Source organism: Blennius ocellaris, assembly GCF_963422515.1.
Source record: "Blennius ocellaris genome assembly, chromosome: 17".
Classification (NCBI taxonomy): Eukaryota; Metazoa; Chordata; class Actinopteri; order Blenniiformes; family Blenniidae; genus Blennius; species Blennius ocellaris.
The window spans coordinates 9,704,240-9,717,149 of NC_137666.1; the positions used below are offsets into that span (position 1 = coordinate 9,704,240).

A 12,910-nucleotide genomic window follows, 5' to 3' on the forward strand; every position below is an offset into this window, starting at 1 on the left:
AGAAGGGAGGGGGTGGGTGGGTGGTGGGGAGATGGAGCTAAAAGGTGAGGAAATTAAAGTGAAATGTACTGTATGTGAATCAGCATGATTTCCCACGTCATTGGGAACGAGGCCAATGCGGTACTCTGACAGTTATAAATAGCTCTCCAACGGTTATAATAAGCAGCCAGAAAAGATGCATAGATGTATAGGCTATGCGTAAATGGTTGAATGCGGCTAAAATCCCACACCAACCTCACCATTTTCTTTCTTTCTTTCTTTTTCTTTTTTTTTTTTTGGTCAAAGATGGGGAAGTATCCTACACATCAGACCTCTTGTGCGCAGCGCAGCCGGTCCAAGTTCAGCCAATGATCGCGCAGCAGATGCGGTTCTTTTAGCTTCGTGTGGAGGAGGACTGGACTCCAGCTCTGTGGAAACGGAGCCTGCCAGGAATAGAAGGAGATGAGGGGAGAGGAGAGGAGAGGAGAGGAGTGGAGAGGCCCACTCCTCCCTGGAGAAGTGGGAGCCAGCGCGTGGAGCAATAGCGCCGCAGCGTGGCAGCATGATGCGCTGCCCTCGAATTGGGGGGGAGGGGGGATCCCGCTTTTTACGGTAAAATGCACGAATCCAGATGTGCATACGTGTTGTCTCTGAACTGTCTTTGAATCGACAAGATAAAGAAATACATTTGAGCGCACCGCGAGTTGAATTGGATCAACCGGACGGCAAGTATTTCATTAAAACACAGTATGCAAATCAAGTTGAATGCATTTAGAAGTCGTGCCTATAAGTAGAATATGTCTGCAACATTTTTAACAATGGAATCAACATTGCATTATGAGAAATACAAATATTTTTGAAAAAAGTACGGATTTTATGGCAGTTTTATCCAACATGAAGGCTGGAACCGAACCATTGATGTTCTGTGGGAGGTGAGAGCAGGCTTCCCCTGTTGCACATCGTTTACCTGATTTTGCTTGGAAACAAAAATGAATGACCCCGAACAAGCTTTCAGATTTTACCACGAGTCCACCTCAGAACTGGTGATTCACTTGGAGCCTGTTAGTTTTTGGGATTGTAACTGGAAATGCGTCCATTTCAACTGTGTCTTTTGGTTTGACGTGGCTTGCAGACCTGATGTGTGAATGTTTGACAATGTTTATTTAGGAGCCCCTGGGTTGAAGCCGCTGTCACCGAATCGGATGGAAGGAGGAGGGGGGAGGGGGGAGGGGGGTGGGGAGGAGGGGGGTAGAGGAGTGGACAGACACTGGTAGCGGAGGGGGAGGCGTTTGGCTCGGTGAAGACGGGGAGTGAACGAGCGGCGAGGGTGAGAAACCAGCGGATCTGGCCCTTTAAATCACCAATACAGCGCAATCGGAGGTGAGTTTGGAGATATTCGGCTATTTTTCTCACCCGTGTGTGATAATTCGAACGCATCTGTGCGCCCCTGTGCAAGCCCGGCTTCTCGTCACCGAGGGCGGCCGCGGCGGAGAGAGGGGCTTCATCAGTGTCACGAATCCGGATTCCCCCAGCCCTTTGCCGGCAGAGAGGGTGGGGAGGACCGGGGACAGGGTCAGTGGAAGATTTCCTCCTGCTCGACTGGACTCTCAGGACGCAGAAGCCACAGCTGCTGGCTCTTATATGCCAGAGTAGGCCGTTTCCCCACCATCATTTTTTCTTTTTTTTGCATAATCGCGGAACATAATGGTATGCGCTCCGGTCTTGTGCCCATTGCCGCTGGACGGGTTTATATTGGCTGTTGGAGCCTGCCTCCCTCCAAACATGTCACCACCCAGCTCCCACGACTGACAATCGGGGCCTATTTGCAGAGCTTGGAACAGTGTGGTCTGGTGTCTGCTCGGGAAAATATCTTTGATATTGTCCACAAGGTCTGCCTGTGCTTGCGCGCCCGTGCGTATGCGTGTGTATGTCGGCGTGTGTGCTTGTGTGTGTGTGTGCTTGTGTGTGTGTGTGCGCGCGGTGCGTGGATAGCCATGGGAGAGAGAGGACATGCTGTTCTATCCATCAAAATGCCCGCATTGTGTTTTCACACGGCAGAGCAGCGAGCAGGGCCTATAGCAGAGGACATGGCCCCGTACCGGAGGCCCGATCAGCGCTCGGGAGCCGCTGGGATCAATAAGGATTGATGCATATTTGCGCGTCTTGAGAGAGGCTCAGTGGGCTCCCTGGTTGGTTGGCTCCGCTGGTTGGACGGAGGCCTGTCTGGCTCTGCTTGATGTTTTCTGGTCCAAGCAGATAGAAGCCACTACCTTACTGTATATATTTGGGTTTTGTGCGCCTTGCTTTCCAAGAAGTGTTTTCCTTTTGGGGTGCCGGAGAGGAGAGCAGTGATCTGAGGCAGAAATTGGTGCTTCTCCTGTTTTCTGTGTTTTGATCTTGTTGGGATTATTATTTTAGAGAGAGAGTAATGGCTTTCTTCTCTCTGGTACATTCCAGAAAGTTTGAAAAATCAACAGGCTGAATAAATCACAGCACTTGTGAACTAGTAAGTGGTTTAGCTGTGCATGACCACTGCCCACTGACTCCACTGTATCCGGTTGTCAGTGTTTGGAAGCACTTTGTTTACTTCTGTTTCATGGAGCATGTTACATTGTGCATGCTGCACATCAAATGCAAGATAAGCTCACAGTGTTCACCTTTTGTTGTGGGATATACACACCTGCTGGGTTTCTCAGTAAAGCCACACGAGGGGTGAATTCGGGACATCCAGTGACGACTGACAAGATAATACAGGGTGTGTGTGTGTGTGTGTGTGTGTGTGTGTGTGTGTGTGTGTGTGTGTGTGTGTGTGTGTGTGTGTGTGTGTGTGTGTGTGTGTGTGTGTGTGTGTGTGCGTGCACTGATGGGACATCCATCCCTTCTCACACTCCAAAATATTTGCACTCATAGGAAATATGAGGGATAAAAGTCCAGTCTGCACAACACTGTGGGGTCAAAGCTGGTATTGTCAGGATTGGTCACAGTCAGGTCTGGGTCAAAGGTTAATATAGGTTAATATCATCCCTAAAATATAGTACCATCTGAGTAAACCCCAAATGCCGCCACGTTTCACTACTGATAATCTTATGTTGCCAAATATAAACACTCTGTAAATGTATGCGTAACATATGAGTCTTTTAGTCAAGCATGAACCTGATGAAGGTTCAAATGTAACCAATTAATTTCAACAATATCAAAACGCCATCCTGTAGTCAGACGGAAATATGAAATGTGTCTAGATCTGCATTAATTGGCGGGGGGGGGGGGGGGGGGGGGGGGGCAGTTGTTTTGAAATCTGGGATTGAGGTTTGAGTTGCAGGGCAGCTGAGTGGCTGAGTGGCCAGAGACAAAGTTTATGTCAGGTATTTGTCATTTGTACCGGTAACTCTCTCTCTCTCTCTCTCTCTCTCTCTCTCTCTCTCTCTCTCTCTCTCTCTCTCTCTCTCTCTCATGCACACAGAGGCACCGGACAAAAGCCCTAATTACTGACATGAATCCTCGAGCTACTCCACAGTCGGAGTAATTAAAGCAGGACTCTCCTCTGGAGAGAGAGAGAGAGAGAGGGGGGGGGGGGGGTGACAGACAGAGTGACACAGCGAGAGACAGAGCTGTAATACACACATAGTGATGTATGCGAGGTGTATTTTGATCATATGTGCTGACTTCTGTGTTTTGCTGAAGAGAGTCGAATGCCACTGTGTCCCCTAATGAATGAATTTTCCTATATCAGATTAGAAAAGGGGTTCTGGGTGGTGTTGGGTAAAATGAATTTATGGTGATAGATGATGGATAATGGGGGTTAAGATAATCGTTTAGCAATGACACAAATATCAATTTTTATCTGAGAACGAAGGCAATTGGAATTGTATTAATTCCCTCTTTCTAATGCACACTGTAATAATGTTTTGAAAATAGTTTTCTAATTTGAGTGTTATTGAAAAAAAAACCGTTATTGTTGTTTTCTCTTAGCAACCGCTCATCTCATTAAATTCGGGAATATGTGGAGCATGTTTTGTTTACATTTTGGACTTCCTCGTGGTTTTCACATTATAAGAGAAGTTGGGTTCCATAAAAACCACAACTCTTCAACTGCTGGTTCGATGCTTCTAATGCAAAATAGCTTGTAGGTTTTTATATATTGTCCGTCACTGCCGCAACTGCTCCATTCTTCGGGATTTGCCTTGAAGCCAGTTTTCTCATTTTGATTTGTCACAATATGCATATGTCAGATTATTCCTGCAGTTTCCTCCCTTCTTTTGCAAACTCCAGCATTAAACCATTAACGGCACAGAAAAAGATTTCTCATGTGAACATCTTTCAATTGAACCTCACCTGCTCTTCTCTCTTGCACAGAGACAAGCCGATGTAAGCTCGGCCGCCGCCCGGCTCCGTCATTCTGACTTGGCAACTGTGCTCCTGTTGTCCCTGCGTTGCTGAGGTCGTCTTCTCCATCCATTCATATTAGTGTTCAGAGGGAGTCCTGTCTGCGCACCATCAGTCAGGTAATGCTCTGTTTGTTGTGCCCACTGACTCATCTTTCATCTTCTCTTTCCATTCAGCCTGCAGAGCAAAAGTAAATGCAACTTTTCTTCAGCAGCGTGAAACATGCAGCCCGTGGGCTCAAACCGACCCACAGGAGGATCCAATCTGGCCCCCAAAGTATCACCTTATGATTTTATTTTCTTTTTTTCTTCTTTTTAACCAAAAATAACAGTTGTTCACAGGTTATCCACTATCACACTTCATAAGAGTGGGGTTTATGATGCAAAACAATCTGATAGAAACAGTCATTGTAATTGTTGGAGCATTTAAAGCTCGTACATCACATGAAGGTGAGTTTTTTGTGTGTGTGTTTAAAACCTGCACACGTTAAATCCTGCAGTCTGAGAAGCAAGAAGCTTTTGCCTGCATTAGTCGCAAAGAAACACTAAAGTTGATCAGATTTCATATCATATCTTGTGTTTTTTGAACATTTCAAGGACGCACTTTTATTAAAACTGATGGAAAAAGTTATTGCTCTTCTTACTTGTCCGAACCGTTTGAGATTAAACACAGGTAAATGTGGTCCCTGAACTAAAAAATAATTTACAACTCCATATTTAGATCCCCCCCCCCCAAAAAAAATCCATCAAAGGCATATTATTAACTTAAAGATGCACTTTTCCATTATCAGTCATGTTGTTTTCTATCCAGACGAAAATCACCAACAGCTTAAAGTAGTTTTACAAAGCTTCTGTATCAACTTCTGTTCCAATCTAATTCCTCAATATACTGTCAATTTATTTAAAAAAATAAAAATAAAAAAACTAATACAAAATAAAAAAAAAATAAATAAAAACAACACAGTGGAAACAAGGATGCTACAACGTTTCACAAATGATTTGCACCGGCATGTAATCTCCTCACAGTGGCGCTGTCGCTCCATCACTGTTGTTCACAACTGACCCTCACTGACTCAAAGTCTGATAAAAACGTTCTCGTTACTGTACTTTACTCTTCATGAAGCTCTCAGTTAGGGAACGTTGAAATATTTACCCACAGGGTGGGTGTTGGTAAAAGTTATTTTAAAACTAATCTAGAACTTTCAAATGTTTATTCTTTTAAATGCTGGTGTTAGAGTGAAATGCACAAAATGTCACTTACAATAGTGCTATAGTTTCTACATTTTTTTTCCCCAATATTTTTTTTTTTCAAATAGAGTTACACCTATTTGAATACAATCTATATAAGGCCATCTAATCTACTATCTAATCTAATCTACAGACAGACAGACAGACAGCGGTAAGCTGCCGTAAAGGGTGTTTTAAATCCTGATTTAAATCACAAGTCATGCTACTAAGTCACTAAGAAGTATTTCCATGATGTGTGATAGTACTTGCTTCCATCTTTCATCTCATCTGTTCATTTAAAAGAAGAAACCCCCTGATTTATACCTAAATCATGGCTTTAGTAGTGTTCCAGGGTAAATAAATCAAATGCCAGCAATAAAATGTTAACACAGTAAATTATAATAAGTAGTTTTTGAGAAGAATACTTTGAGCTGAAGAAATCAATGAGTATGACATAAATTATGTAATAGAAGTATTTGAGTACAATTACAGGATAAAACTCAGTGTTTTTCTCTTATTGTTGCTGTTTCCCGTCCATGTTTTTAGACCCAGCTCATTCTGCTCTCATCATGAATTGCACTCTGCAGTGTGAGAATTTTTTCCCCCTCTCTTTCTCACCCAGTTTTCTCCTGTGTTGGCGTATTCTGATGGATCAGTATGTCTACCACTAATAATATCGCCCAGGCCAGGAAACTGGTGGAACAGTTGAGGATTGAGGCAGGGATTGAACGCATTAAGGTAAGACACTCGCGCTCAAACCTCCAGTCGCATTTATCTGTCCTGCTCTTATACATTTATCATCACATCTTTCACTTCTTTTCTCCTTTCCTTTTTTTTTTTTTTTTTTTCAAAATTTACCCACCACACAACTGTTTCTTTGCCCCCTTCTCTGCCGCTTGCATCCCTTTCCTTCATTTATTCTCGCCCCCTTCGTCCCACCAGGTGTCCAAAGCAGCGGCAGACCTGATGAGTTACTGTGAGCAGCACGCTCGTAGCGACCCCCTGCTGGTGGGGGTCCCCACATCTGAAAACCCTTTCAAGGACAAGAAACCCTGCATCATCCTATAGCTGCACCCTGCTATTCCTGTCCTGCCCCCCCAACTACCCCCCCCACCCCCACCCAACACACACACACACACCCACACCCACACACACACACACACACACACACACACACACACCCACACACACACACACACAGGAAAAAAAAAAACTTCAAGCGGCCTAATCTGATTTTAAATGGCTGTGTCCAGTATTCACACATGCAAAAATACATACACTCCCAAATTGGCCACTCTGGAAAAGCGCCGTGTCCCAGAGCAGCAGCCAGAGGCGAGGGTGTCTTGTGCTCGCGGTGGCTGAAACCAGTATATCACTGAATATGATCCAAGGTGCTTTGGTAATATTCATATGTGCTGGTGAATTAACTACAAGTGTCATCTTAACTTGAAAAGGGATTTGGACATTAATGATCGGCAGGAAACTGGTATACATTTTTTTTTCTTCCTTGTTTTGTTATGAAATGACTTGATGGGGGAAGCATGGGCAGCCGTGCCATAGGCAGGGAGTAGGAGGATGCATGTGGGCAACAGAAAAGGAACGGTAGGCGCTCGGCCAACCGTGCCAAACACGAACTGGTATCCCATTAACAGCTCAGTAAATGCTCTCCTTTTCTTCTTCTTCTTCTTCTTTATATTTGTGGGAGTAAAAAACGTCTCAGAGCTTTGTCCTCGAGCCCGTCAGTGTAAATCACGGCAGGTCTCACTTTTGGAGCAAGTGGCCGAAGCCCCTTTGCCTTTATTGGACTCCAGCATGTTCCCACCCAAAACCTGTAACAGACCTTCTCTGCCTGTGGCCTCACGATGGCTGTCCTCAGCCTTCGGGCCAAGCCTCCAGCTGTGCCAACCTGTACAAAACGATCCCTCTGCGTTGTGATCTGCTGCCACTGACCACTGCTGTTGGTTCGGGATCACTCAGATCTGCACCCGTGAGAGGAACACAGTGAGCGGTCCACACTGAAGCTGTTAACCGCGGACGTTTACTGCGTTTTTCTTAAGAAATACTTGTTCGTGAACTCAATGTATGTTTGGATATTTTTGTTGACGGATAAAAACAATACTGTACTTTTTTCTTTTTTTTTTTTCTTTCTTTCAGTTTGACTGCACTTGGGTGTCGCACCTGGCTGATCAGGTTTGTTTTCTCGCTTGTGTTCATGAAATAAGAGGAGATCCGGTTGTAAGCCAGGCGTGACACCTAAACAAAGGTTTCTACAATATCAACCCAAGCTGTGCTTTACCCCGAGAGAGGGCGAGGCCGCAGCCTGACCTCGCCCACTGGAGGAGATGCCCCAAACTTAAAAAAAAAAAAAAAGAAAGAAGAAAGAAATAACTCTCCAATGCATAATTATTGGGTGCTATAAACCACATGTTTAAAAGCTGGAGTGTGTGCAGCGTAACAGCTGACCGAGCTTGACCTGGTCCTGGTCCCCCGCCTGTGTCCTCTCCTCCACAGCACTCCTCCTCTGGCAAACCAAACTTGATTGTAAAAACTGAAGATGAAGAAGAAACAAATGATGTTAAGAGAAACAAACTATATGTATAAACTTTCTTTCAGACATGTGCAGAAGTGATAAGTTGAAGAGTAGCTGTTTTGGGTTTATTTTTTGGAGTTTTCTTCTTTCTATGGAGTCCATGGAACTTGGTCAGTTGAGTATTACCCTGTACAGTGTTTGTAAGATACAAAATCTAAAACACAGAACAACCCTCTGTGGATGTTGGAGTTTTTTTGTTTTTTTTTAGTACCTCTTATTCTGTTCTGTCATTCAGGATCATGTCTGTCTTCTTCTCCTTCTTTCCAATCAGGCATTTGAGGCTTTTGATAGTGGAGGTTGGTTTTGACCACCGATACAAACACAACTGATGAGGACAACATAATGTAACAGAAACAGAAGCCCCGTCAGGCTCAGGATCATGTCCTGTTAGAGGATGAATCAACATCGGACCTCATTCCAGTGGTCAAAACCAACCTCCTGATCGGTCTTTCAACACCTGAGCCATCCACGTGTTTTACTCATTATTTTTTTGTTGGTTTATGGGCAACAAGCAACTTGGATGAACATGCACATACACACAGAACACACTCCTATACTCACTCTTGCAGGTGAGGGACGATTGTATGAGGCCAAAGAAGAACTGAGCTCTGAGGCCTGTCATTTATTGTTTAACACTGATGGGAAAGCAGATTGCTGTCATCACATTTAGCACCTACTTGGGACTTTTGTGAGGAGAAACACCTTGTGGCAGAGCACGTTGGGGTCAGGCCGACTGCGTGTCGTTGGGGTTCATTCCCATGCTTCATGACATGACATGTCACGAAGCATGTCACCAGGTCGATGTGACCCGGTTGCTGTGTAAACTTTTGGGAGTCATAATAAGTTGAGGCCCAGAGATAGCGGCAGGCTGATTTTGTTGTTTTTCGGACAGAGCCGAGCAATGTGCGTCCTTGTTTTCCAGTCTTCGGGCAAAGCTGTGGTGTCGGGAGCGTTCATGTTTTAAATGCTTAGGTAGAGCTCTCAAGATGCGGCTTTTGTGTTTGATGCAAATTGAATTTGCTATTTTAGCACACGTTTTTTTCCCCCGCAAGTCACGGCTTGTGAAACGAGGCAATTGTTCATCTCTTATTTAGCCCAAAGCAAGACAGCAGGCCTTTTCCCAGACTGTGTGTCTGTGTGCACGCCTGCGTAGGTGACGTGAGCTGAAAAGGATGATTTGGCAGAGTAGGCGGAAAGGAAAAAAATAGAGACGCACGCACACATTTGCGTGGTGTGTGTGTGTTAGTGGGAGGGACACAGTGTGTGAGAGAGCAGCGTGTCACTGCCGCGCGGCGTCACATAGTAATGTTACAGTACTGGACTCCTGTGGTTTCTGGGTCAGGGTCAGTCCGACCAGAGTACGGGTCATATGATGCTGCAAGCCAGAGCAGCATGTCTGGTCCCTGCTCGGCGGTTTTATGAGCTCATGTGTCGAAAGAAGACGAAAGGATTCTGTCAGAAGATATAATTGTTCAACTGTAGTGTGGGAAGATTGATGTGACCAACAACAAGTCAAACAATAGTCACGAGGCTGCTCGATTCACTTACTGATGGACTTTTTCTTCTTTTTTTTTTCGTCTTCTCAACTCTCTGCTTGCACAGACTACACGTTAATTCAGTCCTTTATCTAACCCCCAGAGACCTGGAGCAACGATTTCAGGTTTAATAAAATATACATATTTGGTCTCTGGCTGGGAGTCGAACGAGAATACACCCGTTTAGAATGAATATTTGTTGAAATCCCAACAGTTAGCTTTGCATGAAGACTGCAAACAGGTGGGAACTGGCACTGTTCAAACCTAACTTAAAAACTCACCTTCTACTTGTAATCAAATACTAAATGTAGTATTTTTTTTTTTGCTAGTGGTGAAGTTTAGCTGGCAACGTTTGTTTGCTTTTTACGCTGTTTCTGATCAGGCGTGGTAACTTAAACCGATGGTTCCTAAAGTGTCCAGCAACAGGGAAAATATGGAGAAGTAAGCGTAGGGTAAAACCGATTCATTGATGCGTGACAAATATCATTTTACCATCCATTGTGGCTCATCCCTCACATTCTTAGTGTGACATTACGCATCTGAACGTCACATTGAGAATGTTAGGAATGTGCGACTAATGGTGGAAAGATTATATTGTGTAACACATCTTGCCTGTGTGTAAACGTAGCATACATAAGCATTTATTCAAAACCATTAGTTTAACAGCAGTGACAGTCGGTACATTAAAAAAAAAAAAAAAAAAAAGCAATTCAAATTTGACAGCTTGTGAAAAGCACGAGAAGATTTATGCTTTTCATTGCCTATGGATCTCAACAGCCATTAACCATTATGTCTTAAGATGATAAGGAAATCTGGCTTTCAACCATGAAATACTGGAGACAAAGTATGCATGAGTGTTTAGGGGGGCGTGCAATGTGGTTCAAGCCTCGAGGGGGGTTGGGGGGGGCTCATCCTCCAACACTATGAGAAACCCTCTCCTAAACTAATACGTTAGCTCATGCTTTGAATTGAGCAAGCATCCCTTTACTGTATGTGTATAAATAAGAAGTGATGATATATCTTATTCAGACTGCTATGAAGAGTTTTTAAAATGTATAAAGGAAAAAAAAATTACTTTACTAACAGAGATTTCAACTAAAATCCCAAGGAAGAGTTCATTTTAATTATTGCAAAACTGAAGAAAATGTGATTCCTTATTAATTAAAAAAAAAAAAAAGAAGGAAAACGCATTCACTTGCAATCAGTTTTGCAAGAAAGCTGAAGATGTTAACACTTGCAAAGATGTGATCAAAAAAAAAAACAGAAAACAAAACAAGCATGCATAACATATCAGCACACACACATGCACACACTGAAGTTGCCCTCATGGTTTCTTTTGTCAATCATTCCATCCCTGGTTGGGCTTCGATCAGAGAAAAGCCGGCCCCAGGCGTCGGTTTGGCTGACAGTGTGTCTGACCGACTGGTTGTTAGTTTGCCTTATAGTGGCGTATATTGCGTTAATGCTGGTCTTTGGGTTATCGGATCAACAGAACGAACAGTCTTAAAAAGAGGAACACGCAGCTCAAGATGGACATCCATCGTTGTTGTGACTCAAAAGTGAGCCTGGTGAAACTTGGCTGAGGAGAGTTGCGACTCCTCGCTGGTGAACCTTCATATCAAGTGTCAATGAATTGGCTCCGAGCCCTTCCCGAGACTCATCTTTTGTGTTCTGATCTCCTGTATATGCATACAGTACGTGTATCTTTTTTGCCTTGATTAATTATGAAGAAAATATATCTATTTTTTGTAACTGTTCTCTGATGTGCCATAACTCATGTTTTCTTGCACACTGTTAATATTTTGTGGATATTGCTGTTAAAAAAAAAGAAGATGATATTGAGAAGTAGATAACATTAATAAAAAGATGATATAATAACTCGTATTTTTGTGTATTTTATTTCTTTGTTTTATTATTCAAGTGACCATAGTTAATAACTTCTGCTTTTCTTCATTTTTCTTTCACTCACTGGTGACAGTCATACAAGACATGAATTACTTGTCTTGCCAATCGTCACAGTCGACACACTAAACTATGAAAACCAATGAAAAACAGTGCTTGAGCAATGTAAATAATCCATTATATAATGTGAGACCGTATCTCAACCACATGCAGTTTGAGACTTTTCAATTGGCAGTGTGGTTCAAGCTCTATCACGGTGAGGGCTCACGCATTCTCCTACACTTTAAAACAGTCCAAATAGTCGTTTGGAGGAGAACACATCCACTAACCCTTTCCATATGTTTACGTCATCGTCGAAGCATGAGGTTGGAAAATGTCCCTTGGCCCCATGAATCTTCAATGCAGGATGTTGCTGATGCTTTCATTGTGTCACAAAATGCATTATGTGCAACACTCCGCTACACTTCTGGTTTTTACTTGTGAGACTTTCACTGTAATCTGTTATTAAATTTGTGTTCACTTGGAAAACATTAACCTTTGTCGATACATTGCAGGACACGTGCAAAAGGGAGCTCTTGTTAATTCATTTATTAAAAAAAAAACAAGAACTGGCATGCATTGCATAATTCTTTTGTCTTAATCCAAGACACCTGCAAAAGCAGCCTGGAGCATGCCATACTTGGTCAGTTCTCCCTTCCAGTTTCTCTTAACTGAGACGCTGTAATAAACATTAAAGCTGTAAATGTCAGTGTGTGTAATCCTGGGCAGAGCATTTTTACACACAGAGCGGGTAAAGCTGCAGATTTGACCTTCTTGGTAATTATTAATAACACTTTGTTGCTCTTTATTTGGTTCTTTTTTTTCTGTGTGAACAGAACACACTGCCACTAAGTTATAAAGTGCACATGCACACACACACATGCTTTAGTGGCTTAATGGGTACATAGTGTGCAGTGCAAACATGAAAACATGATGCACTGAGAAAGTAAACAAAGAGTACCGCCAGATACAACCTCTGGTTTAGGTCATTTAATAGGAATGTCCTTATTGTAATTCCTAAGAATCTGGTGTTCTTTTGACACTCTCTGCTTCAACACTCACACACACATACCCCCTCCTCAATCGGGCTACAAGTAAAATCCAATCAGAATTAGGGTGGCAAAACTGCAACCAATCACAGAGTCGTCCGGCTCACTAGTCACTCCTCCGCCCAGCTGATTGTAAAGAAATGGGAGGTCCATGTGCCTGAATGTTCCCCTTTCCCCTGCTCTGCAGTCTGAAGCTGTGAACAGACA

General features: G+C 43.3%; 1 protein-coding gene across 1 annotated transcript; it reads left to right on the forward strand.

Moving 5' to 3' along the window:
* Window positions 1–1,555: 1,555 nt before the first annotated feature.
* On the forward strand, window positions 1,556–11,574 carry gng7 (guanine nucleotide binding protein (G protein), gamma 7). Its single transcript, XM_080513067.1, has 4 exons — window positions 1,556–1,686; window positions 4,333–4,481; window positions 6,211–6,326; window positions 6,531–11,574. Exons 3-4 carry the CDS (start codon window positions 6,246–6,248, stop codon window positions 6,654–6,656), a joined length of 207 nt encoding a protein of 68 aa, XP_080369193.1. The 5' UTR covers window positions 1,556–1,686; window positions 4,333–4,481; window positions 6,211–6,245; the 3' UTR covers window positions 6,657–11,574.
* Window positions 11,575–12,910: the final 1,336 nt, after the last annotated feature.

What these genes read in the sequence shown, in the direction of transcription:
- gng7 (XM_080513067.1), top strand. Translation starts at nt 6,246, where the DNA reads ATGTCTACCACTAATAATATCGCCCAGGCCAGGAAACTGGTGGAACAG. An exon ending in CAGGGATTGAACGCATTAAG is followed by an intron (nt 6,327 to 6,530) that starts GTAAGACACTCG and finishes TCGTCCCACCAG; the next exon opens with GTGTCCAAAGCAGCGGCAGA.